The following is a 26,324-nucleotide window of genomic DNA, read 5'->3' as shown; positions in this document are numbered from 1 at the left end:
TAAATTATCTAGCCCTTCTTTCACCACAATTATTTCCATAATCCATTCAACAGAATATATTATTTTGTTAAAAAAATATTGTACTATTGTTTCTGACGGTTCCTCATGCGACCTCCACAATAACATGATATATTTTAATATATCTACAACTTTTTAAAAAACATCACATCTATTAATTGTCACATGATTTCACAAACTATATTAAGTATCCGACTAATTGTGCTCCGCGCCACCACCCTCCGTAATAAATTATTTTATCCTTTCTTTCACCATAATAAATACAGCAACAAATGTCATACCTCTATTTCGATACCCAAAATATTATAGTACTTAAATATTAACGTCACGACAATTGAATGCTTAAATCATACCAACTGCAACAGTGGGCTGCAGACCATGACATCTATGCGAAAATAATGGAACAGTGGATTCAACTTAACTACGTTGCTTTAAAAAAAATTATACATTTGCCTGTACACAACAACTACATGCATGAACTAAAATCCACATCAACTACCGTACTACAACGCGGGATACAGGTCCACGCGGCAAGGCCGCGTCATTAGTACTACAATAGTAACACTATACATACAATTCGATCACCATTCTTCTATGGCTTTTCATACTATCTCCACAATAACGCATCATATTTAAATGTAACCACTACTTCCTAAAAAAATGACACATCTACTAATCGCAACATATTTTCGCAAATACATTAAGTATCAGACTAATTGTGCTCCGCCCTTCCTAATAAACTATCTTATCCCTTTTTTCACCACAAAAAAAATATTTCGATACCCAAAATAATATTCAAAGTTTCATACAATACAAAAAAGTTAAAAATCAGATCATTCTCAAATAGTTTCCAATAGTTACATAGCCTTTTAAATTTGCAAAACATAGCTTGCGATAATACTATCACACGCATCCACTGGACCAGCTCAGACTGGCGCACCCGAGTTTTAGTGCCGTTGATGAGCCAACCCATATGGACGGTGTCATGTGGAGATAGGGCGCGGCGCAGCCCAAGTTGGTGGTCGTCGGTCGGCGGTGCCGCGAGGCTGACACGGCGGGGCCCGCATGGGTAGGGCCGAAGCGAATCTTGGGTACATCGGAGGTTTTCTGTGCCATGTGGGCCTGGATGTGGGCTCGGACCCGGCCGAGATCCTGAACTCCTGGTCCGTGGCCGGAGCAGGATCGGAAACTGGCTGGCTCGTCTTTAAAAAATAGCAAATAATTAAAAGCAGTGCTGTACTGTATATACTAAGAATGTTTGAATTTAAGGTGTCGAAGATAGATAGATACTGCTACATTAATATTATTAATTTTCTAACAACTTCCAGCTAATCATATATACTCGATCCGTCTTAGCCCTACGACCAACTGCACGGCTCTTCGCCGTCGTAAAGGCGCCCCTGCCGTCGCCCGCGGCGGACTCGTGGCCGCAGCGCCGCCGAGCCCGCGATCCGTGGACAGGAGGCGACGACGTCGCGCTCGGTGGTCGGCGCGGGATCGCGTGGTCAGCGCCGGGACACGGCGTCCGCTGGCGCGCCCTGGGCCCCGAACGCCCGCGGCCCCGGGCGGCGGAGTGCAATCCCCATGTGGCTCCGGCCGGCCATCTGATTGGTGGACGCGGCGGAGGAGCCGGATTCTTTCGGATGGGGCTCTGGCGCTCGGCTCCGCTCGCCGGCTCCGTTCCGCCAGGATTTTTTCTTCCCGTTTGCACTCTGCACGGGACAGGCGCCAAAACTAGCCTGTGTGCAGTGGTTGGAGGGAAAACCGATTTGCTTCTTCTGATCCTCTTTGTTTGTCAATCGAAAGATCTTTTCTGCTAACCTTAGTGCAGGACAATTAGATTAGGAAAATTAATTGCGGCCAGAGTGATGAGGTCACTCTATCGCTAGCTTGGCTTTACGGCCACTGCGCGCTCCGATATTTATGTGGACGGAGAAGGGATTAGTTGCGGTGGTGGTGGTGGTAGCATGCATCAACGTCACCGTCACCGTCACCGTGGCCGGTGCGGCCTTGCTTTGTTCGGTTGGTCATGCCTTTGTCCTTTTCCCTCTCAGACGACGACGGGGACCTAGCCAGCTGCATGCGCGCACCGCATCGGAGCCCCATTACACCCACTAACCAAGCGCAATATTTTTTTTGAAAAGATCAAGCGCAATAATTCAAACGTGGACTAATTAAGCAGGAGGACCTTGCTCGCGAGCCGCGGTTTGTGGCCGGCAGGCGGCAGCTAGCCACACGAGGTCCTCGTGGTCGATCGGCGCCCGGCACGAATCTATCGTTTCGGTGATTTGGTCCCCTCCGTCACCTTCGATCAGCAGCGTGCTACGGGGCACGGCGAACAGCTAGCTAACCCCAGTACCGGTGGTAAAGGGTCTAACATTTTGAACTAGAAAATCTAAGGATTGGATTCTAAAAAAACCGGACTCTAATCTTATACAATTTTAAACTAAATAATTTAAAAGTCTTGTTAGGCTGTGAAAAAGCCAATAGGGCCATGACCCATTACCACCTCTAGGCAGTACCCGATGAACCAGTACTGGTTCATTTTTAAGACTAGGCTACTAGCTAGTCACTCTTTTTCGTTTAGGAATTTATTTGTTTGGGTGATGTCCCGGCGGGCCTTTTTCAGTGTAGTATGCCGGTTCGTGATTAGACGAAGACTGGCTCATCCCTATCGTCCCTGCTGTGAGAATCATCGTTTGCCTTTGCTTGCTTGTGTTTGTGTTGTTCAGAAGAGGATAACCTGCGAGTCTGTCCGTCCATTCATTCATTCTTTACCTGGAAAACAGCTGCGCCGCGTATGGGCTGCCTAGGAGGAAGAGAAGAGAACGTGCTGGGCCAGCATTCTCCTCCGATCTGACCGGACACTGCAGACCTGACACGGATGCGTTGCCGCTGCCGTGTCCTCTCCCGGCGCCATCCGTTCTACCGGCAGTTTCCCGGCGCCATCCGTAGCCGTACCATCGAAAAGCTCCGATCCCGCGGCGAGTCCGGGGTAGCCGTCGTCGTCCATCCATCGGAGCCATACTGATTAGTAGTACTACTGCTGAATTTATACGACGGCAGCGGCAGATCACACTCACACCATCCGGCTGAAACTGAAATTTCGGAGGAAAAAGCACATGCTACTGCTGCTACGCAACACCTTGAATGCAGAGCGCAACGGATGCTACTGCATGATCGTGACCGAGCAGAGAGAAATCAACGGCGATGCTGTTGCTCACAAGTCAGAATGATCGTGATTGGGCAGGGAGGAGATGAAGCCGACGGCCGAGTTACAGATGAAGCCGATGGCCGAGTTACGGTGACGCCGATGAGTCGCTGGCGCCGGACACGCAGCTCGCGGGCCCACGTGCCGGCGACCCAACGTCACCGTGGCGTAGCACCGAGCCCCGCTCCGTCGACGTCGAGGCACTGCGTCAAGCTACTGTACAGGCAGCAGCGAGCACATCCACAGGCACACAGCCGCGCCGGCCGTGGCCCGTGGGATCCTCACTTCCACCATTTGTTCTCCATGTTTTTCCTGATCTGCTGGGCGAGGGTGGCGAAGTTCTCGGCCTCGCTCTCAAGCTCCGCGGATTGCTCCGTGATTCTCTGCCCACAGCGAGGATGGCGATGACGATGAGCTACCATGGCTGACCGCGCCCGTAAACACGGGGAAAAGTAGAAACTTTCTACTCCGAAATTGGGCGTGAACCGGAATCATTTACCGCGAGTTTCTCCTGCCGCTCCATGAGCTTCTGTTTGGCGTGCGCCGCCGCGGCGGCGGCGTCCTGCGGCGTGCGACGGAGGAATTCAGTCAGAGTCCGGTAAACCATATCACCTAGCGACGAACTGGAAATGCTGGCGAATTGTGCTGTGGAAAGGAAATTACCCCTTTGAATTTGTACTTGGTGAGGATCTCCTGGGTGCTTTTCTTCCTCGGCGTGTGAACATCGCTTGATCCATCATCGAACAGTTGCTCTCTCTCCACGTCTGGCGATTGTAGCAGGCAGGCACTGTGAGTGATTATGAGGAAACGAAAAGGAGAGCCATGCGTAGCATCACCTTCACAAAATGCATGCTGGGAACCATTGCCGTACCTGTCTTGGTCTTGGTGTTCACAGCGGACGTGGATGGGGGTGCTGCTTTTGACGGTGCTTTGTCGTCGACCGTGGTGTCATCTGCAGCGAATTGTTGATTGGCTGAGTATGCGCCAGGGACAAGTACAAATCAAATCGAGATAGAAATGCAGAGAGAGGGAGAACCAGTTGCCAGTTCCTGTGTTGGGTTGTTTCCCATTGACAACTCAACAGGACCGAGCCCTGCGCTGTTAACTTAGTTTTTTCGCACGGTGAAACTCTCTCGATCACGTGTTTCCTCTCTAATCCTCTTATGAGATCGCCAAGAACTCAAGCTGGTAGATCCACGTCGTGCAAAAGGACCAGCAATTAGTATAGAAACAATCCTCTAATGGAGAGAGGAAAGCAAATTCAGATCGATTTACCTGCAACCGAGGACGGACGCGGATCAATGCGAGAAAGACACCCTTGTTTCGATTCCTAAAATGCCACATAACGGAGGTCAGTTTGAGCTCCTGATGCGGGTAGCAAAGCAAAGAGATGAAAGAGATTGGGGCAGTTTTGTGCTGGTAATTAACCACATTTAGACACCTTGAAATGTGGCCTGCCGCAAGGGCTTGGTGCTCTTATTTTTGGGCAGGGCAGTACAGTTCCAGCTCCATCTTCTTGCTTCAAATAAAAATGAAGCCAGGAGTTAAACAAAAAAAAATTGCACGCTGAAACGGGGATGAAAGCTGCAAACATCGCTTAGACTGTCTAGTCCTGTTGGGGTAAAAAGAAGAAAAAGCAAAACATTTCGCAGTGTAAATATCATCAATCATATAAAAATAAACTGGTAAATAATGTAGTATACTGTACCGATTTTTGAACGTTGAGCTTGAGCATATTCAAGCATAGACCAATTTTAACCCGTTTTGTACGCACGAATTCTACAATAGCATTGGCTACATAATGCAAGACCTTCGCTACCACTCACTCTGAAAGATATGGTCCCTGGGCTGAGTACAAATTTGAAGGTGCAGTTCTTTATTAACAGATACATACCAAGAACAAATGAATTGTGCAGTCTAATCCGGGGTTACAAATTAGCTTCATTTTACAGGACTTGAACTGGACAGTCTAATCTGTTGTTAGTCAAACTGTTTACACGACCAGCAGACCGGCCTGCCTCCTTATCCTTATTTAACCTGCTCTTGCAAACAACATTCTAATGCTTTTTATCTCTAATTTCTAACATAAAGAGTGATGTGCTAATGGAGGGAAAAACAAAAGATCAGCAATTAGATTAGACCACACAGACGGGGCCTAGAGCAAAACTGTTTTCCATTGGCTTTCACCAAGGCTGCTACTCCCACTGTCAAGCCCGCGCAGATAATGGGGGAGATGAAGTGTTGTGCATTTCGTCCAACTGCAGATAAGATGGAACAATGGATACAAGAATTTGAAGTTTGTGCAATTTAGAGATAATATGAGCAAAATTCAGGTTCAGGTAAGAAGCATGACACTAACGAAAACCTCTGAACTCTTAAGACAAGCAAGCAGGCAGACCTTGACTGAGAGTGAAAGTTGTTGCCGTAATTCCACCAACTATGATTGCTGAAGCCACAGGAAGATACTGCATTACGTTTTCAAACAATTGCAAAAGGTGAGAAGAGCAGAGTTTTCTAATGATATTTTTTTTTGCTGGGAGGATGTTATTTAACCATATAAGGGTATCGATTTCCATCAGTGGAATAAAAGGTCCCACTATAAGGCAGGGAAAATATTAGTTAATTACCGAAGCAGATTCAAATCCACCAGTGTGAAAAGGAGAAGAGCTGCCTTGGTTGACTGTATAATAACCGCTAATAAGGTCTAGAGCATCCTGAAGATAAATAATGAAGCATTTAAAGAGATAAAACATAAGCATAAATTTGACGGATAAAAAAGGCAAGACTAAGCAGGAGGATGTTGGCATGAATAATCTAGCATAAGTACAGGGAAAGATATATTATTAACAGAAATGGCTGTAAGTCTGAATCAATATATCTCACAGTGCATCCTTAAGCATGGAAAAGGGAAATGATGACAAGAACTCATGCTACTACTACATCTTGTGAAGTTTAGTTACACTCCAACAAAAGTGCAACAGAAGGGCATACAAGATAGGCACCTCAAAGTACAGACTGCTGATAGGACTAGAGCAAATATTTGGGAGCAATGTAAGAACACCTAGCAAAACTGCCAATTACCTGTCGCACTCCGTCATGAAAATTATTCAAATAATATCGTGAAAGGGCACTCATGCCATCTTTAATTAGCCCAGGTAACGTCTGCCTTCCATATCTGTGTTACATTGCAATTGCCATGCAAGTTAGCTAAGTTCCACACACAGCACAGTGCCACAGTTTATTCACGAATCATCATGGTAGTAATGCTAGAAATTACCTCACTAGATCCCCTTTCAAAGCATAAGAACCAGCATACTCCAGGCTTAGCTCATCACCATGCTCAATCCATACTGCCAGGCATAATCACAAGATATGTAAAGAACAGTCTAATTGTTGGCAATAAATTTTCATAAGAATTAGCTTACATTTTTTGAATATATCATTAATGCTATCAGAGATAGAAATGCTTTCAGATGATGATAATGCTCCCATCTTCTGCAACTGTGAATCCAATGATTTTCTTGCAAGAAAACTCTGTAAAGAAAATAAATTAGTAACAATCATATGAAATGGTAAAACCCATAGCTCATTAATACATTTTACTTCCAGCTACATGCTCTGCTTAGAACTATTGAGCAATGAGTATAGGCCACCCATTGCCCTATTCGCTAGGATAAATCGGAGAACGTTTCAGGAGGCATTGTCACATTCGTGTTGGTTTACCAACTTCAGCCTTGATAGGGTACCTCAGCTTTGGTATGTGCTATTGGAAGTTGAGCTCGCACCTGGAGGTGGGGGATCAGCCATGGACACCACCACCCTCAGGTGAGTTCACCACTGGATCAGCCTACACATCTTTCTTTGTAGGATCGGTGGAATATGAACCTTGCAAAGAAATTTGGAGGATATGGGCTCCTCACTGCAGATTCATTATATGGTTAGCCTCATCGAATCGTTGTTTGACTACTGATCTTGGCTTGATGCAGTTTTCATCATCCTGAGCGCTGCCCACTTTAATGGGCAGCATCTGCTAACTTCCTGTGTGACCACCAGGAGTTTCAGGTTTTCTATTCTATCCTTGTTTGGGCTGCAGCAACTAACTCCAGGTAGCACCAAGCATTGCAGCACATTCCTAAGCATCACTGCAAGGGGTTTAATTCTTTGGTACTGTTGGTGGCATGGTGGATATGGAAACACAGGAATGGTTGCGTGTTTGAAGGGGCATCACAACTTCAATATCATCATGCAAAATATTAGAGATGGGCCACATTGTAGCACATGCCAGTGCCACAAGCCTTAGCAGGCTTTGGCCATGAGCTTTTTGCCTAGTTGGTCGTGGATCGCGTTTTGTTGGTTTGTGGCGAGTTCTCATGTAATTAGTATTGCCTTATGGGTGTAAGGGCTGTGACGATAAGAATGGCATGACTGAGATGCTAACTGGACACGATACAAGAACACTTAATATAGCAGTAGATAACTAGCAGCAGCAGATAGATAGCAGCAGCACGCATGCAAAAGCACTACAAATTGCAGCAGCAGGATACAAATGGGGGGAACAATGGGGCGCAAACCATCTCAATCGAGCCTGCAACAGCCCAAAATGACGGCCCAACAGACCTGCAGGCCCAAAGTTGAGCCACAGATCACGGGCAGGCAGGGGTGGGCGGCTGCGCTGAAGCAGCAGCAAGCACAGGCGCAGCTGCAACGAGCGGACGGCCGCGACGGCGGCCGGCGACGAGCGGACGGCCGCGCAGCGCACGCGCGGACGGCGGGGATGAGATCTGCGACGGGCGGACGGCCGCGACAGGCGGCGCAGAAGGAGGCCGCGACGAGCAGCGGACAAGCGGCCGGCGGCTCCACAATGGGCGGATCCGCGACGGCGGAAGCCGCCGTGACAGGCGGACGGCCGGCTCCGCGACGGGCGGAGATGAGGACGACGGCACGGACGGGCGCAGACGGCGCTGATGGGCGCCGCGCGACGGCGCGGACGGATCCGCCTCAACGGGCGGCGGATAGAGGACGGCGGCGATGGATCCATGACGGGCCGGGGCTGCTGCTCCCCACCCGCGAGCGGATCGACGACGGTGGGCGGCAGTTGGCACCGGACGGGGAAGAAAATGGGTAAGCTGCTCTCTGCTGCTGCTATGATTCAAACTTGAAAGGGGAAATGGGTTTGGGGCTTGAAGATGCCGCCCCCGGGAGGGAAGAATCGATCCTCCCGGGGACGGCGCAGCGGGACGACGAGGGTGGCGGACCGGATCGAGAAACCTAGAGCTTTGATACCATGTGACGATAAGAATGGAGGCTGAAATGTTGGATGGATTAACCGGTCCCAAATGGGGATATATATATAGTACATGGGAGCACCCAAACCCTAGAATAGGAAAAGACTAAACTACCCTTGAGGCCTTGACTATTATACTCTAACAAGGGCCAAGGGGGTGTGTGTGTGTGTATGATTTTTCTCCATTGACTATTTTTATTCCTAATAATTATGTGTAGTTCTGCGTGTTTGAGACAAAAAAATATCTAATGCATTAAGTTAATGGGGTTGATTTGTAAGATATTATTTGTGTGGAGTGCTACCAAGATATACCTAATTAAATTCTTTGTGATCTCAAAAAAAAAATCTTTGTGAAAAAAGAATATTACTTTTCAAATTAAAACACCGACATAAAATGGAACAAACCTGTGTTACATTTGTACGGTCCAGGCAGTCAATGCAATTGGACCTAACAACAACACTTTGCTCCAACAAGATCTCGCCTTCAGAGTTCATAAGAAAATACCTGCTCAGCTGGCCCAGAAAAGAATCAAGAGCAAATTACTTGCCACAGTTAAACCTTAGTTAGAATAAATCTTAAAGTTGTATCTTGAGGAACAGAAGTTAAGCGAGAAATGTTTGATATTTAAAAATTACCCTTGTTTCTGAATAGCTTCCTCAATTTGATTGTAGAGAGCTTGCAAATTATCAAAGTTCCCTCCACGACAGACATGATGGAAATCAAAATGCACATACCTGTAAGATGGAATGGCCACATCCAGCATATATCTTATACACTTTATGCAAATGTTAATCCTTGGGAAAAAGGTAATAATTTCATCTCTTGTAATATCCGAAGCCAATAGAATTGTGATATTGCGATGGAGGTGAGGCATCCAGTGCATTGAGTGACAAGTGGGTCCACTAAACATGGGACCAAGGTGGAAGGCAAGACCATCTTAAGCTTCCCATCCAGGAGGAGAGACAGACACACAACTGAACTGAAGTTGAATCGCCTTTGAGTGACAAGTGGGTCCACTAAACATGGGACCAAGGTGGAAGGCAAGACCTTCTTAAGCTTCCCAGCCAGGAGGAGAGACAGACACACAACTGAACTGAAGTTGAATCGCCTCTACTGTTTGTCTTCTTAATGGGCTCCTCTCATGTTACGGGAATTCCCTATGGCTGCCGATGGTGAGAATATGGGACGTGAGGAAGATGATGAGCACTCACCGGACAGAACCCTGTGGCCATCGGTGAGGAATCACCACAAAATAAAAGCCGATTGGCAGAGGGGATTCAATTTCAGTCCAGTTTTGTCCCTGTCTCTCGTGCAGGCTGGGCAGCTTATAGATCGTCATGCCTTCCACACCTGGGCCTCATCATTCGTGGACCCACTTGTCAGCCATAGCACTAGACACCTTGCTCTCCATCACAGTTGTTACACAGGAGTAAGCATTTCCAAGAAACATAAAATAACCTGACATCACGGATTCTGCTCATTTCAGCAGCAAATGCATTGCTTAAATCTCCTTCATCACCTCGCTGCAAGTAACAACAAATTAGATGAACCATCGTCTGTCCTCAATGGCCAAAAAGAATAACTATTTACATGATCCAAGTTAGTGTACCAACTACCAGCTATCAGGTAGGAGGATGACTAAACCTCAAGTTTAAAATGTCATTTGGAGTACACTGTCAGACTTCCCTATATTTTGGATCGAATGAAACTTGGATCTAGTGTACAGAGTACTTTTTTAAAAAAGACCATAGAAAAAAGATAACGCATATGGCATGTGCTTTCCAGGAAGACAAGATCCTGCTTTAATCGTCATTTGTTTCAGTGTTCATTCTACTAAACTTGCCTGAAATCAAGCAAAAGTTATTCCCAATGAACATACTGCAAGTTGACACTAGTAAACATAACATACATAATGTTTTTATTTCTAAAAACCATAATACCCATTTGCTTAATCAAACAATGGTATGATTTTTTTTTTCAACACAAGGCTCAACCCCATTAAACAACGGTATGATACATCAGCATGTATGCCAAACTTACTTTATCAGTCAAGTCAATTACAACTGTCTCGCCATATCGTTGTGAAAGATCATGGAAGTGGCGTTGGACAACCTTTGGCTGTATGCAGTAGTAGTTTGAGAGAAATCATCAGGCTACATTCAGTATGTGGCCACTAAGTAAATGATTACAATTTCTTACAGTTTCTTCATGTTCAATAATGCTGAGCCGTGGTTTGTAACTCAAATCAACTATTGGCTCCCAGAGAAGTGGAATAGAACCTCGAACCTAACAAAGTAACAAGGGGATATGTAAGCTTGTAAAGCATTGAAAATGGGACACACAATTGAATCCGTATCCATGATATATGCTACACACAATGCATTGCAACAAAGAAAGAAGGAATACTTATCAGATATTTGTGGACCAATAACCAATTTGAACTTTAGTTAAACTAGATGGACAATGGATACCCAAGAGAATTTCTAGTGGTCCTATATCACTTGAACATTAATAGGAAAAAGCTATTATCCTATACTGAATTAAGGGAGAGAAAGGGTCTTTTCAGGGTCGTAACAATTAGAAATTTGTTTGACCAAACTTCATTCTTGACTAGTTTGAATATCTACGATTATTTAATTGGTGGATCCAATGTCATTTTTTTATTTTGGTTTAGATTTTATTAGTTTGCATGTACTGAATCCAAATAGCATCCCATGACATAGCACTGGTTAAAAGAAATAGTCACAAATCTACTGATAGGCTGCATTGTGAATACTCATCATCATCCAACAACACGAAGTTTCATTCATTATATCATCAAACCACCTGTATAAATGAGGATGTGAGACCTTCATACTCAATCAACTGTTCTGTTTCTACAAAATTTGCTGTGGCACCTTCAAGATTTGCACCCCTTCTCCACATTCTGGTTCCTGCAATGAGTGCACAACAGTGCAATACAATTCAGAAATATCATCTTGTCCTATAAGTTACTCATATTTCAAGAAATGTCAGCAAAACAGGGGCAAAAGAAGAAAGTGCAACCTAGACGCCTGTTGCATCTCCTTGAGAACAATGTTATCCTGACAGGTCTATCCTTCAAGGTAAATTGCGCTGACTGGAAACGTAAAATTGTTAAGGAGAAACCAACTTCCTAGCCATGTTTATCCTCCAATGGAGAAAAAACAACGGGAATAGGATGTTACATCCTTCCAATTTGGACAGCAAGATACATAAACCAATGTTATGCATGCCAAAAACCAATGTTATGCACGCAAAGAAAGTATATACGCACCACTAAGTAATAGATATATGAAAAATAGCATGTAATGAAATTTTCTGAAAATTTTGGATATTTCCTTGTATCAGTGGGATGATGAACTCATCAAGCTGCAACAAATTATCCAGAAAACTAAGTGAGCAAAGAGACAAATACACAAAATACATATTTCAATCCCCTAATAGATGTTTACTTTAGCCTCAATAAGCTCCTCTAACAAGTTTTTGTTCCAAACAAAACGTGGATCAGCCTGAATAAAGTGAAAAAAATAGTAAGCACAGTAATACCTTATCGGGAAATTGGAAAATCGATAAACTGGGAAAAAAACTATAATGGGTATGATTCCTTATCCGGACAAAAAAAAAATTGAACGCGATTGCAATGAAAAGGATATGTCTTGTTATGAAAATTTTTGTAGCATTTCTCATGGTCAATCCTCGCATCAAAATGCTATGGCATATCAAAACAATAAGAACAGCAAAACTTGCACTTAAATTTATAAATATTAAAAGTCATGTTTTCGACAAAGCATTACAAATGCACAGATCAAGTTCCTCGCGTCCTTCTCTAGGATTAGACACAACTGATAGAAAGGGCAGAGAGCCAAAGACCACCAGCAGCATGCTCCGATAAGCTCAATCAAGAATAGCTAGTGGCAGTTCACAATGCAGATGGAATACAGTGTGTAGAATCTGCTATTACGTGATGCATTTCAATTTCATATTTACACGCCACATGTCATTCGACCATTCAAGCTCTGTTTTCTTAAATTACACATGCATTTCTTTAAAAGTGCAAATGCATTCTAGTCTATTAGTTGGATCACATTTCTATTAAAAGGTGCATGCCTAATTGTGAACAAACACTAATTAAGCCACAAAGATTTGGATACCACGGGACATGAAATGACATCACGAACCTGCTTCCATAATGATTTGTGTATCCTCCCTGCAGCCAACTTGGATGCCCTCTGCAAGCTACATAATAATAGTGTTCATCCCTACTAAATTTGGTTTCAAACGAAGGCACGAGAGTGGACCGCATCATCACATGCTTTCCATCTTGTCCGATGCCAATCCGGTGTAAAAAAAAATGCACCATAGAGACCATCCATGGATGATACAGTCGTATATCTACAACCTATTAAAAGGTGCTCAATAGATCCTACATCCAGAACATACTAGACATTTGTAAGGAACAATGAAACTAAAAAGAAATCAATTAGATTTGCCATCCATTGATATGAGCGCCTATGTATCAGATATTTAATTCCAAGTAGAGAACAGAACTGTTGTGACTTGTGACAATGTAAGGCCCAAATCCCAGTAACTTATATGATATAGAGCATGTTAAGTGAAAAATTGTCATAGAGATGTGCAAAAATACTGCATAATGGTTATCTGCATTTTTTTGAATACTGAACGTGATATATCTTTCATAGCGCTATTGAGGTACATGCATGAAGAAGTACTTACTTTAGCGTCAAATCCCTGTCATACGAGTAGTACAGTCCACAAGTAGTTTCTGCAATTCTCAGAAGAGACATGAAGTACGCCTCATCCTTTTTCTGCAGGCAGGTAGTACAGAGAATTTAAATGCAGTGACCAAGTACTGCAGTGACCAAGTAAGAAATACAACCAATGCTTATTTGACCAAACAATGTGAGTGAAATTGCATGCTAAGCGATAATTTTTCCATACTTCCTGTGGAGTTAAGTGCTTTATTGCCTCATTGCAGCACAGGAATTTCATTGAGTTTGCATGGTATACAGGAGAGCCCTGATAAGAGCCAGCATCTTTTCGAGAAGTGATGATGAGTACATAGCTTCCTGATGAAAACAAAAATTTGCAAAGTAAGAGATTTACACCATATAACTTAAATTCTACTTGACAGGAAAAATTAGCAGTGCTAAGGTGGAAAAATTAGCAAGCGGACTCTAGCTTGGTTGGCTAGCTCATTGTAGACTTGTAGAGTGGAGCTAGCAACCGGGGTTCGAATCCCCATGTGCACAGATTTAAGCCACCTAATATGGCTGGGGTTTAGAACCCTTTTTTTTTAAAAAAAAAGCATAAATAAGACATAAGATACAAGTTTGATCATTCTGAGATTCTGAGCAGCCAAAGGATACTCTGCTGCCTGAGCAAGTTATAGAAGCAGATAAATTATAAATGGTTGTAGCAGTGAATGTGGAATGAATGCATATCAGTTCATACTATTGGCAAATTTCTAGTTTAGAACATGCTACCAATTTATTGCTAAAAATAATAAAATCCTGGGTGCAACTGTGCAAGAGTACTATGATTTTTAATGGAACCGTCCTTGAAATCCCAACTAAATCTTTATGCATCGCAACTACTTTTGCCGCATTAGTAATTAGAGTTCACTTAAAAAAAACATGAGTAATTAGCAGAATGAGATTCTGTGTTGGCCATTAATACCAATACACACTGCAGAGTGTAAGAATCCCACAGTGAAATTGAAAACTAACCAAAAACGCATCCAGGGTGCAAGCAATAGCTACATTTTGCCTCCATATATTTTGTGTTGCATACAAGCGGACTGCATTTTTAAGGTTTTCCTTTTTCTGTTAGCTGTAGAAGTTTCACATTCAATTGACCATTAGATGCATTGATATGGAGCTGTGCAGCAGGTGTGAAGTTGATTAAAGCGTTATCAATAGAGTTCAAAATCCATCTAGCTGCAATGCAGTAACACATAGCAGAGTAGCTCATAGTTCATACAGCAGCAAAAATTTAATTCAGAACACACTGAAATGTAATATATTGCCAAAAATGGCATTTCACATTCAATTGACCATTAGATGCATCAAACAGAGTGGCATTTCATGCATTTTGAACTAGGGCTACAGTACTACTTTACCTTAGGACTGAGTGACTCTCGAGCCGTATAAACAAGATCAGGTTAATAAGGTTGAATTGCACAATATAAGTCAATAACCATTTCAAGGCTGAATGTGGGTAGACAGTCATTCCATGTTGTTGGTTCCTTGGAGCATAAGTAGGATCAGATGGCAGTTGAATCCGCTCTACAAGCAGTATTGGTCACAGCAAGGAAAGCACTACGCTGGGGGTGGAAAGCACAACAAAAAACAGTATGATCCGAGGTGGCTCGTGAAATTAGGTGACTCACCGGCGAGCAGCCTGATGATGCCGGCCACCCCGTATATCCTCGACACCCTGCAATCGCTCCCCGCCGCGGCTTCCTCTGCACAAGAACAAAAACAGAGGTGACGAGTCGATTAGGCGGGCCACCAGCACCTCGCCCGTTCGCCGATTGGCGAGCCGAACACCAAAAACAACACAAATCCGGGAGCACGCCGCGACGCTTCGCGCGACGACACGGCCGGCTGAGGTGCTGCGAGGTTTAGCCGTTTAGGGGCTGACCCGGGGAGAGGGGGCGGATGCAGCCCCCGGAGCGGGCGACGGCGAAGGCGGCGCCGCCGTCGAGCGAGCGGATCACATAGCGGTCGCGGAACTCCCGCAGCTCGAGCTCGCGGCTGCACGCGCCCGAACGGAGGGGCTCCTCGGCCAGCAGCGGCGCTTCGTCGTCGGCGCCGGCGTCGGGCCTCGCCATCGGCGAACGAGTCGAGTGGCGCGGGGCGGGGGGCCGGGGGCGCGGTCCGATTGGTTGCTCGGATCCGAACCGGGGGCGAGAGAGAGAGCGAGACCCAGACGGCTGAGGGAACGAACAGGCGCAACGTGTTGCTGATCTGTATCACACATGTGGGCCAGCTCCGGATTTACTCGGTGGGGCCATGAGTAGGTACGCAAGGGAAGGGGGCCCGCGGCCGTGGGATGCGAAGAAGTCCAAGGACCAGGAGGGTGTTTCGCGGCGGCGGACGCGGACGAGCAGCCGTGCCCGTGCAGTGCACGGTGCGCCGTGGTGCCCGAGCCGCACTACGCACCGGACAGCAAGCATCTCTTGGTCTTGGTTTCGGGGCGTGACTCTGCGGTCACGTGCAGCTTTTGGTCATCGTCAGGGAAAAAAAAGAGAGAGAAAGCGGCTTGTGCAGTTTCGTAACGACGTGTATGGATTGCGTCACGAATCCGGAGCCATCCAAACCTAAATCCGAGCCTAACTATCCGTTTGGTTGAGCCGCGGATTGATCTTTTCTGATGCCGAGCAGGGAGCAGTACTCTTTTTTTTAAGACCAAAGAAGAAATATATTAGACTATAGTTGAGTACATCATCATATTACAAACACGCTGGAAGACAACCTGATCATCAAAAAGTCTTATGTAGTCTAAATTCTCAACTCCAGACCTATATGACGTTTCGTATAGAAGGCTGCACAGCCAAAACACTCGGTGTGCACAGTCAAACACCCGGCAACAAACTCGAGAACAGAAGCCCAACGAATGGCGACCAACACTCCTGTAGCGCGAAGTGGAGAAAGAGAAACTTCTTCTTTCTTGTGTCTTCCGTCTTCTTTTTTCTGCCACCGAAGAAAAAGAAAGACCGATCTGTATATTCTTTCCGGTCCTTCATTGTGATCAGATCTAACCACAACAAAACGAAGAAGAGGCCGGAGAAAATTATTCTATGACGGCGGCATCATCTCCGCCTTGATGTCACCACCCGGAAAACCAAGTCTCCATATTGTCAAATCGATGAAGCTGCTGACGTCGGTGTCTCTCTCGTCTTCAACAGATCCGTCATGGAGAAGATGAATCCACCCTGCTCCCTTGCCGTTACCGGAGAAGAGGGGGAGGAAATAAATCTCCAATACCAAGAGAGACTTGGCATGAAGAGAATCTAATCCTAGAAAACTTTAACTCTAAATTACTCGATCTATTTGAGAAACTAGAAAAAATAATGGATCCTTACTCCTTTCGGTCTCCGGCGAGACGACGCAAGGGAAGGGAGGGGACCAAGCGGTGTTGGAGGCAGGAGACGCCGGCGGCGCTAGGGCTCCGAGCGAATGGGGTTGCCACTCTTTATGAAATTAGATATATAATTAAAGAAAACGGAATGCAGCTAGCAGGGAGCAGTACTCTGTAACCAAGACAAGACTGCAGTTAATTTTGCCTTATATATTAACTCATCGGTCGAAAAAGCATAGGAATCGAGTCAATGTAGCCAAAGCAAGTCTTAAAAAAAACAATGTAGCTAAAGCAAATCATGGTAACCAAGCATAGGAAGTCATGGTAGCCAATTCTACTCTCAGCCCGATTTGACATCCCATTCTGACATGAAGGCACCACATCATGCAAAAAGACAGCTCTGTCCAAAACCATTGCCTAACCTAAACCGGCCACACGAATCTTCGTATGGTTCTGTGTCTCGTTTGCTGCAAACGGACCTGATGAATAAGGTTTGAATCCGTGCAATCTTTTTATTTCCGAAAATGTTAAGTTGGGTATAATCTGATCCATCCAATCCAACGAGTAAAATGCACTCAGCGTTGTTTGGATCCAAGTGCTAAATTAAAATGCTAAAATTTAGTACTAGTCTATCTAAACAGAAGTGCTAATAAAATATGTTAAATTTTAGCTAAAACTTAAAAAACTTCAGTAGAAGCATGAGTGTTAATAGATATTAAAGTTTAGCACCCGATTTCAACGCATGCAAATAGATCTTTACCCTTACGCCCGGAAGGAGGAATTTTATCCCTAGAGGTGTACTCTCTCTGTTCTAAAATAAATATAATTCTAGAGTTCAAATTTTGTCCCACAAAAAATAGAAATTTTAACTCACCTATCACAAAAAGACAAGATAATTTCTAGAGGATTATCACAAAAGACAACTAACATTTCATCCATTCCTCACAAAAGACAAGAAGTATTTTGATAATTTTACGTGAAATATTGGTTTGCGTGCTCGATTTTAGAATTATATTTATTTTGGGACGGAGGGACTAGGGCCCTGTTTGGTTCCAAACTTTTTTCATAAGTCCCTATCACATCAAAAGAAATCTTAATATTTTATAGTATTAAATAAAATTTGTTTATAAATGTTTTTTGACAGCTGAATGCTAATTCGCGAGATGGATCTAATGAGTCTAATTAATTCATAATTTGCTACAATGATGCTACAGTAACCATCCGCTAATCATATATTAATATACCTCATTAGGTTCGTCTCACAGTTTAGCCTCAGGTTCTGCAGTTAGTTTTATAATTAACATTTATTTAATACTTCTAAATACTAAAAAGTTCCAGAGACTTGAAAAAAAGTCCTCGGAACCAAACAGTCCCTAAGCGGAAGAACAAAAAAAATCTTCTCCCTTCACGCGAAAGCCGCCGACTCTGAAAGCCTGCCTGCTGCCTGCAGCGGTGCAGCATTGCAGCGAGCAGCACTCTACTGCCGTACAGAGCACAAGTACCGCGTTCCCAATTATCATTATCACTTAAATACAAAACGCTGTTTTTTAAAAACAATAGAAAGAACAAAAATGCAGCAAAATTTCCCCTAAACCACCTCTTCTCTGAAATTAAAGAAATCAGCAGACTTAATGCCCACGTTAATCAGTCCTTAATGCACGCGTCCCAAACGGCACCGTCTTTGCAAGAGACCTCTCTCGCCTCCACCCTGGCCGCCTCTAGCCCTCTACCCCTCTGCCTCCTTTGGCTTCTCCTCGACAACTCCTCGTATCGCGGGGCTACCAGTCCAACACCGCCGCCCTCGCCACCCAACTCCCACGAAACCTCACCCCACCCAGCCGCCGCGGCCGCCGGCCGCGCAATGGCGCGCGGGCCGGCTAAGAAGCGGCGGCGCGAGTCGTCTCCCCCTGCCGCCGACGCGGCGAGCGGCGGGAGGAAGCTCCTCACCGGCGAGCACGTCGAGGTGAGCGCCATCTGCACGGGCTGCGCCGTCGTTACGGACGAGGCCCATCGCATTGCGGCCGGGGGGCGGATGGTTCGCGGGGGACGGGCTGGGTGCTTGGGTTTACGGTTTCTTGGGTTTTGCGATGCTTAAGGTCGCCGCACATGACCAGGATCGTGATCAGGCGATTTTTGGGTTAATCTCGATCCCGAGCATCGTTCATCGGATGGTCGCTAATGCGTCCGGGTGGTTGGTTAGAAGTAGCATGTTTTTTGTTAATCTGCGGTGAAGTGGGTGCTTAATTACATGTATCTAATTGGACCCCGGAGTTTTTTATTGGGTGGTTGGAGTGATCTCATCTTATTCATGCGTAAATGCTGACAAAAAAAAAACGTATCTTTTGGCTCAAAGCAAATGCCGCAGTGAGCCTTGCTTTATGCACGTGCAAATACTGTAGTTCAGAATCTTAGCGTCTTGTTTCTGTCTCCAGTGACACTGAGTTCCGGTAGCATTATGACCTCGAAGCAAAGTATCAAAAATTGCATTACCTCTCGTTCTTGAGCTATTTTCCATAGTTGCCTTCTAGTCCATTATTGCCTGCCGTTGGGCAGTGTTGCAGTAATTAGGTAGGAATCACAACCCAAAATAGGAAGTGATTCATCGCCACACGTATGGATTGAATTTGACCTGCCAATAAACCGCTGATGTTTTACTATCCCTTTAAACACACCTCTTGTGTTTCCTTTAGAGTTGGATCATCCATTGATCCCAATGGATGGTTCATCGTTTTGTGACCGGCTCATGATTGTGGGATATGCCAGCCCTGTTTTTCTTTTGCACTGTTACTGCCACTAAGCCTGCCCTCATATTGTGTAACCGTTATTTAGTGATACCTTTCTCTTCTGTAGGTGCTCAGTTGTGATCCAGGGCTATGTGGTTCGTGGCATCAAGCTGTTGTTACTGGTATTTTGGACAATGCTCGCACTGTAAGATATACTGATTTCATTGACGAAAATGGATTGCCTCTTGTTGAGAATGTTCAAGTGTCAGATGTCATTGATGGCAAGTCAAGCATGACTGGGGAGCTCGTTCGTGGGAATGTAAGGCCGATGTGTCCACATCAACCATTGCAGGTATCGGATGCAAGATATGGGCTATGCGTTGATGCATTCTTGGAAGGATCGTACTGGGAAGGTGTTATTGTTGATCATGCTCAAGGATCCATGGAAAGGAAAATCTTTTTTCCTGATGAAGGTGATGAATGCATTATTAGGGTTGATCAGCTACGTCTTACTCAAGACTGGGATGAAGTTACGGGGAATTGGAAACCACGCGGAATCTGGTTGTTTCTCCAGATGCTTTTGTCACATGAAGAGAGTGATGGTTTACCTGTATCAGTCAGGCAGATATGGTTTGACTTGAGATCTAAACCTTCTTTTAGGACTGATGCCAAAATGTGGATGTGTGGAACAGAAGCTTTTTGGGAGAGATCACTTGCAGACCTCATCACTGAATTGCGGTCTATATGTGGCAGGCCTACCCTGGATGGATGTCAAGTGGAAACCTATTCTACATTGTTAGAAGGTTCAGACCCAGCAGCCTTTCAAAAGGAGAGAGTTGAGACCACTGTCTTGGATAAACTGGATCCCATTCCAGCTGGTCTCATCCAAACCTTGTCAGAATACATCTCATGCTACCGCAACAATAAAAGGAAAAGTGCTATTGTCAAAAAGGAGTTGGCAAAGCAACACCTTAAATCTTTAGGATGGACCATGCTGGATGACAGACGTAAGAACAAGTTCTACATCTCACCTGATGGCAAGCGGTTCCCATCTTTTCTAGGAGCCTGTGAGGCATATTTAGCATCAAAAGGAGCAAATGATGACCAACATTGTCATATGAATAATTTGCTTCTAGATAGTGCTAATGTGGTGCCCAAAAATTTACAGTACGTCCCAACCAGCATGGATCTCATCTTGACAAAGAACAAGTCCAATGATAAATTGATAGAAACTTCATCAAGACATTGGGAATCAGTTCAACTGGATGCACAATTTTCCCCGCAGATAGCTTCACTTCTTGCAAATTACCAAGATGGCACTACTATTCTACAGAGGCGCGTCAACAGAACTCACAGTTTAATGTTGAAGAAGCATCTGCTGGCACTGGGTTGGAGTATTAAGTTCAAAATTGATGAAATGGTGCAAGAAAATGGTCATCGCAAATATTTTACAAGATACAGGTACGAGTCACCTGATGGGAAGACTTATGCTTCTGTCATTCAGGTAATATGCAGCTTGATTGTTGGAAGTGGCAAACAAGTTGATGGAAACAGAGTGGATTGTATAACGGGCAAGTACAATCATCGTGCAGCACTAAAAGAAGATGTTCATGCGTCAGTGTCGACGGACCTGGCAAGGCTCGGTAAACGTAAACGAGAGGATAAATTTGGCACCCTTGGAGAATACATAGACTATATGGAATCTGATAAGCAAAACTCCAGAAGAAGGAAACTGTTGAGATCAAATGCTAAGAAGTTTCTCCTATCTGCTGGATGGAATTTTTGGCTAAAGGAGAAGTCTATAAACAAACTCGAGTTAAGGTATGGTGCTCCACATGGCAAGTCCTACAACTCTCTAGTTGCAGCATGTAAAGGATACCTTGAAAAGGAACATCAAGAAAACAATGATCAAAGCTTTGGAATTGCCGACTATGATTCTACTGATGGTTCTATGCATCCAACCAAATTGATAGCGCCCAGTGGTCAGCTAAGGGATTCAAGCAGAAGACATGATATGCCAGTTTTGGACAGATGTAGTGACATATTTACCTTCCCTACACGTCATGGAAAGTCTAGGAAAAGAAAATCATCATCAGTTCCTCTGACCTGCACACCAGTTCTCTATTCAAGACATGAACGAGTTCTTCCAAGTCAGCATTGTGCAAAGACAATTTTTTCTTTGTTGATTGAGAAAAATATTCTGTTACCAAGAGATAAGGTTACATATAAGCAAATAAGTGATGGACCTGGGATAAAGGAAGGCTCTATTGGTAGAGATGGAATAAAATGCATGTGTTGCAATGAAATATTCTCTATGGAGAATTTTGAGGTTCATGCTGGGAGCAGTACTCCATTACCTTCTGCCCATATGTTTTTCAAGGATGGAAGATCCCTATCACAGTGTTTAGTTGATCTCATGGGTGGAAACACGCCCAGAGATTCATTGCGTGTGCGCTTGAAGGGAAGAAATTCTGATCTGGAAAGTGATTCAATATGCTCTGTGTGCCATGATGGTGGGGAAATATTACTGTGTGACAATTGTCCATCATCTTATCATCATGACTGTGTCGGTTTGGAGGTACCCCTTCATCCCTAGTTACTTTGCCTCGAGCTTCTATCTTCGGTTGCCTCCATTGTTGCAAGATTCCATTAAGCAGACCGGCAACATGCCAGTGTTAGCCATACACTTACTTCTCCATTTTCTTTAGTTGCATGATCATTAGTATGAATATTTTCTCACTCAAGCGCCAACCTATATGATTGGTATTGAGAACTCGCAATAAATTTTCTCTCTTTTAAGCGTGAGGAGCATGTGTCTAAGCATCATAGTTACCTGATACTATTTCAATATTTCCTCAGTTCTTATTTCTCCATCAGTTTTCCTTTCTATTTGCCATTGCTTATTTGAAGAACAATATTTTAGTAGCAATCTGCTTTTGTAGGGAATTCCAGAAGGAAGCTGGTACTGCCCATGCTGCAGATGCAGTATTTGTAACTTGAGTGATTATGATCCTGATACCAGCCAATTCACAGAGAAAACAATAGTGTACTGTGATCAGTGTGAACGGGAATGTATGTATGCTTATTTTAACGTATATGAATACAATGTTCCAGATTTAGTTTTTAGACTTGCTAATTTTGTTCACCTTCTTTTGACAGATCATGTTGGTTGCTCTAGAAATAGTGGCCATGAGCTTATCTGCCGACCAGAAGGGTGTTGGCTTTGCAGCAGTGGATGCTCAAAGGTATCACTTGATCAAAAATGCTAATTTTTACCCTGAATAACTTTAGAATAGAATTTGAACTTGATTCATTCTCTTTCTTTCTTCCGGACAGTAAATGATTTTTTCTATTGAGCAGATATTTCAACATTTGCAAAAACTCATTGGGAAATCAGTTCCAACTCCAGTTAAAGGCTTATCTTGTACTATCTTGAGATTTCACAGAGAAAACAGCAGTGACCATGGTCATTATGACGATGCAGTAATGGCCGAACATTATGGCAAGTTGTCCATTGCGCTTGACATTCTTCATGAATGCTTTGTTACTATTATTGAGCCTCGCACAGAGAGTGATATTTCTGAGGATATTGTCTTCAATAGAGAGTAAGAAGTGCTACTGGACTATTTCCATGCATCTATTTTTATTTCACTTTTCATTTTTCTTGTACTAATTATTCTTCATAGATATACCTGTGACTTTTCTGCGATAATTGATATTTTATTTTTACATTTGGAAAGAGTTGGATCAGCAGCATTTTATTAAAGGTTACATATTTTACTGGATTGTCCGAATGGAGCTACACTAGCTGTAGTTTTGCAACGCTAGTCAGCAAAGTTGTTGACTTATTTTTCTTTACCGTTTTCACCTTCCACACGTTGGTGACTTTGTTTAAAATACCTGTGGTTTTTAGTCTATTAAGCACGGTTATACATGTACATTCTATTTTCATATTATACATTTAAGTATGTTTGGTTGATGTTTCTTTGTCATTATCTAATGGTATAGCGTACAGTGCTCTGAGTAACTTCTGTATAATTCACAGATCGGAACTCAGACGACTAAATTTCAGGGGATTCTACACGATACTTCTCCAGAAAGGTGGTGAACTAGTATCTGTCGGCACTTTTAGGTAGTATGCCTCTGTGGTCCTCCATAGAAATTGAAACTTTTGTTAAGCATTTTTACCCATGTCCAATTATTTCCTTTCCTGACTAGGATATGCGGCCAGAAGTTTGCTGAGCTGCCTCTGATTGGTACAAGAGTTTCATATCGTCGACAAGGGATGTGCCGACTTCTAATGAATGAACTGGAAAAGGTTTGAACGTATTAAATATATTTTTAAACCTTCTGCAATGCTATTTTAGTTTAAATATTGTAACAAAAGCTTGTTTAAAAAAGATGTAACAAAAGTGTTTCAATTTGATTCTCAAATACTCATACCATTTCCATGGTGTGTACTGAACTGCTGATTAATTCACCCTCTTTTTTGCTTGCTAGTTGCTTTTGGACTTGGGGGTAGAAAGGCTTCTGATACCGGCAATTCCTGAACTTCTGGAAACGTGGACAGGCTCATTTGGTTTCACAGTGATGTCGAACTCTGATAGGATTGAGTTGGCAGAGAACAGCATTCTCAGTTTCCAGGGAACCACCATGTGTCAGAAGGTTTTAAATATTGCATGCAACAATCTGCAAGATCAAAATGTTCCATCGATGTCCAACTCTATATGTGACAAGGCTGTAGATATTTCATCCACTCATTCAGAAGTGTTGAATGGAACAATGATGTCTATTAGTATCAGTAGAACGTCTATATGTGACAAGGCTGTAAATATTGCATCCACTTGTTCAGAAGTGTTGATTGGAACAACAAGGCCGAACTCTGACAGAGAATTGGCTGAAAACTCGAGTCCCTGTTCTCTCGGAACCAGTTCATGTGAGAAGGTTATCAACACGCTCGGTCGTCCAGAAGGATCAAATGGTCTATTTCCATTCTCATTCTGTTGATTGAGCACATGCTAGTTGATTCTCTGAGCACACATCTAGGACATTAGTTTCTGTGATATTTAAGCTGAAAAGTAGTTTGAAAAGAAGTATTTTTTTCTTTTTTTTTTAAAAAAAAGAGAGGAGCAAAACTTCAGCATTCTACATGGCTAATGCTTTCTCTGCATTTTGATGTGGTTGGCTGATTGCACATATTTACATGGAAAAACAATGATTTTTTAAGGTGGAAAAACAATGGTGAACTTGCAAATGTTTCAAATTTGCTCATGGTTTGCATGTTTTTAATACAATTCTTACTGGCGATTTTTAGGGTTTGAGTACCAAGTGCAAGACAGTGGCATCATTGGTGAGACAACTGAAAGTGATTTTCAAGAAGGCACTTCAATGGTGATAGAAGAGATGGAGCAACCGGAAACGGAGCTGGTGCCCCAAATTCAGAATAACAGCGGTGAAGAGGGCATTTGTTCCATTGATGCTCTGAAAAGTATGCCAGAACCTCAAGTTGGTTTGGCAGTCGAGCAAGAGCTGGTACTAGAAACTCAGAATAACAGTGCTGAAGAGGATATTTGTTCCATTGGTGCTCCGACTAGTACACCAGACCCTCAAGTTAGTTTGACAATGGGGCCGGACCTGGTACTGGAGATTCAGAATAACAACGGTGAAGAGGGTATTTGTTCCATTGATGCTCTGACTAGTGCGTCATTTGGTGTAACACTGGACAAGCATGAGCAACCATATGGAAGGTATGATTTCTTCTATTAAGGTTAGATAGGGTTAGTTTTAAAAAAACTCAATTTGTGCTTGCTTGATTGAACTCAAAGAGGTGACATTTACAATTTGCATATTTTGTTGCATCTCTCCTAACTTTTCAACCAACCTCATTGTCAGGACCATTTTAGGACAAATGCTACATGTAATTGATCGTAACAAATAAGCAGGTACTAATGATGTATTTGGGAGAAAACCAAAACAAAACTGCAGTATAACCTGTCGGACATTACATTCTTCTAGTTGGCAATCTGGTTTACTATCAATGTTCACTCGGTGAGACAGCATCTTGTTTATAAGAACTAATGATTTATCTGATAACTTAATTAAAAAATTCTTTACTACAATCTTTACATGGGCTTGCATATTTCCTTTACTGTGTACTTATTCTGCACCATTTCTAGTGCTGGTGCAGACCAGTGCAGCGAGAATTGCACTTCGACTGATGTGGCCCAGCCTGTAACAGTATGTATATCCTCAGAGTAACTGACTGTGCTTTGGTAGCTGCCTGTCTCAGTACTGATAACTCACCCTGCGTTTTGCAGCAAAATACAGCTCCAGGATTGAAATACAAGTTCTCAGGAAAATGCTATGAGCGGGTCAAAAATGGCGCTCGTCCGCGGAATGTCTGGCTTAGAATCTCCACGAAATGATAACCAAGGGTGGATCCTCCGGAGCTGTGGATGTAGGAGGATAAGGATTTTGAGAAATAAAGTCTGAGCCATCATCGACTTGGCCTTGTCTGTGCGCCAGTCGGAGCTAACATAACCTAGCTATGGAAGCCAAGCGATCGTGTAGTATGTTGCTTCACCGTGTAAAATTAGTATCAAGCTGTTAACAGTTAACATACTATCCATCTACAAACTACAAGGAAAAGTAGAATATGTTGTATCTTTTTCTGTGGATGGTTTTAACCTTGAAAGTTGGTATTATCAGTCCTCGTCACATGCCTCTGGTGTCGATCTCTTTCAGCAGCTGTAAACTCCATGCCCTTCCCTTCCTTTTGATTCAGTAGACTTTAGAAGCCAGCCTGGGCTTGTGGGTGTAAACATGGCTAGTGGTCTGTTTGTGGTGAGGGCGATGAGCTAACTCATTCTGCTCATCCATCCGGAGCATCGTATGTTCTGTTTCCTTCCTCCCCTGTCCGGCCCGGGCCTGCAAACTCGGTGCAGAAACATTGCGGGAAAGGCC

At 43.7% G+C, this 26,324-nt stretch overlaps 3 protein-coding genes across 5 annotated transcripts; 1 reads left to right on the top strand and 2 right to left on the bottom strand.

The window, feature by feature from the left end:
- Nucleotides 1-3,046: 3,046 nt before the first annotated feature.
- Nucleotides 3,047-4,932, bottom strand: LOC120652726. Its single transcript, XM_039930624.1, has 7 exons — nt 4,671-4,932; nt 4,505-4,559; nt 4,266-4,414; nt 4,101-4,181; nt 3,893-3,993; nt 3,729-3,791; nt 3,047-3,612 (listed from the first exon to the last, which is right to left on the bottom strand). Exons 3-7 carry the CDS (start codon nt 4,297-4,299, stop codon nt 3,511-3,513), a joined length of 381 nt encoding a protein of 126 aa, XP_039786558.1. The 5' UTR covers nt 4,300-4,414; nt 4,505-4,559; nt 4,671-4,932; the 3' UTR covers nt 3,047-3,510.
- A 146-nt stretch (nt 4,933-5,078) lies between these two features.
- On the bottom strand, nt 5,079-15,532 carry LOC120652725 (phosphoinositide phosphatase SAC8-like). The gene is made up of 20 exons (XM_039930623.1): nt 15,199-15,532; nt 14,945-15,019; nt 13,495-13,622; nt 13,270-13,361; nt 12,714-12,771; nt 11,988-12,044; nt 11,871-11,904; nt 11,560-11,640; nt 11,341-11,447; nt 10,714-10,800; nt 10,555-10,632; nt 9,973-10,037; nt 9,150-9,248; nt 8,919-9,018; nt 6,655-6,763; nt 6,507-6,579; nt 6,311-6,404; nt 5,857-5,943; nt 5,628-5,694; nt 5,079-5,487 (listed from the first exon to the last, which is right to left on the bottom strand). The coding sequence occupies exons 1-20, from the start codon at nt 15,386-15,388 to the stop codon at nt 5,360-5,362; spliced, it is 1,809 nt and encodes a 602-aa protein (XP_039786557.1). The 5' UTR covers nt 15,389-15,532; the 3' UTR covers nt 5,079-5,359.
- A 2,809-nt stretch (nt 15,533-18,341) lies between these two features.
- On the top strand, nt 18,342-26,078 carry LOC120652724. Of its 3 annotated transcripts, none has more exons than XM_039930620.1 (11): nt 18,343-18,601; nt 19,489-21,939; nt 22,304-22,433; nt 22,521-22,606; nt 22,722-22,966; nt 23,407-23,493; nt 23,580-23,679; nt 23,862-24,342; nt 24,676-25,108; nt 25,538-25,598; nt 25,679-26,078. In XM_039930620.1, exons 1-11 carry the CDS (start codon nt 18,500-18,502, stop codon nt 25,784-25,786), a joined length of 4,284 nt encoding a protein of 1,427 aa, XP_039786554.1. In that variant the 5' UTR covers nt 18,343-18,499; the 3' UTR covers nt 25,787-26,078. The 3 variants fall into 3 exon arrangements, with proteins under 3 accessions (XP_039786555.1, XP_039786554.1, XP_039786556.1); XM_039930622.1 differs by having other exon boundaries at nt 25,549-25,598; nt 25,679-26,038; XM_039930621.1 differs by lacking the exons at nt 25,538-25,598; nt 25,679-26,078 and adding an exon at nt 25,254-25,335 and having other exon boundaries at nt 18,342-18,601.
- Nucleotides 26,079-26,324: the final 246 nt, after the last annotated feature.

The sequence above is a fragment of the Panicum virgatum genome, chromosome 9K (genome assembly GCF_016808335.1).
Source record: "Panicum virgatum strain AP13 chromosome 9K, P.virgatum_v5, whole genome shotgun sequence".
In the NCBI taxonomy this organism is placed as follows: Eukaryota; Viridiplantae; Streptophyta; class Magnoliopsida; order Poales; family Poaceae; genus Panicum; species Panicum virgatum.
The sequence above is the reverse complement of the archived record's forward strand: the minus strand, read 5'-3'. Positions and strand labels throughout refer to the sequence as shown.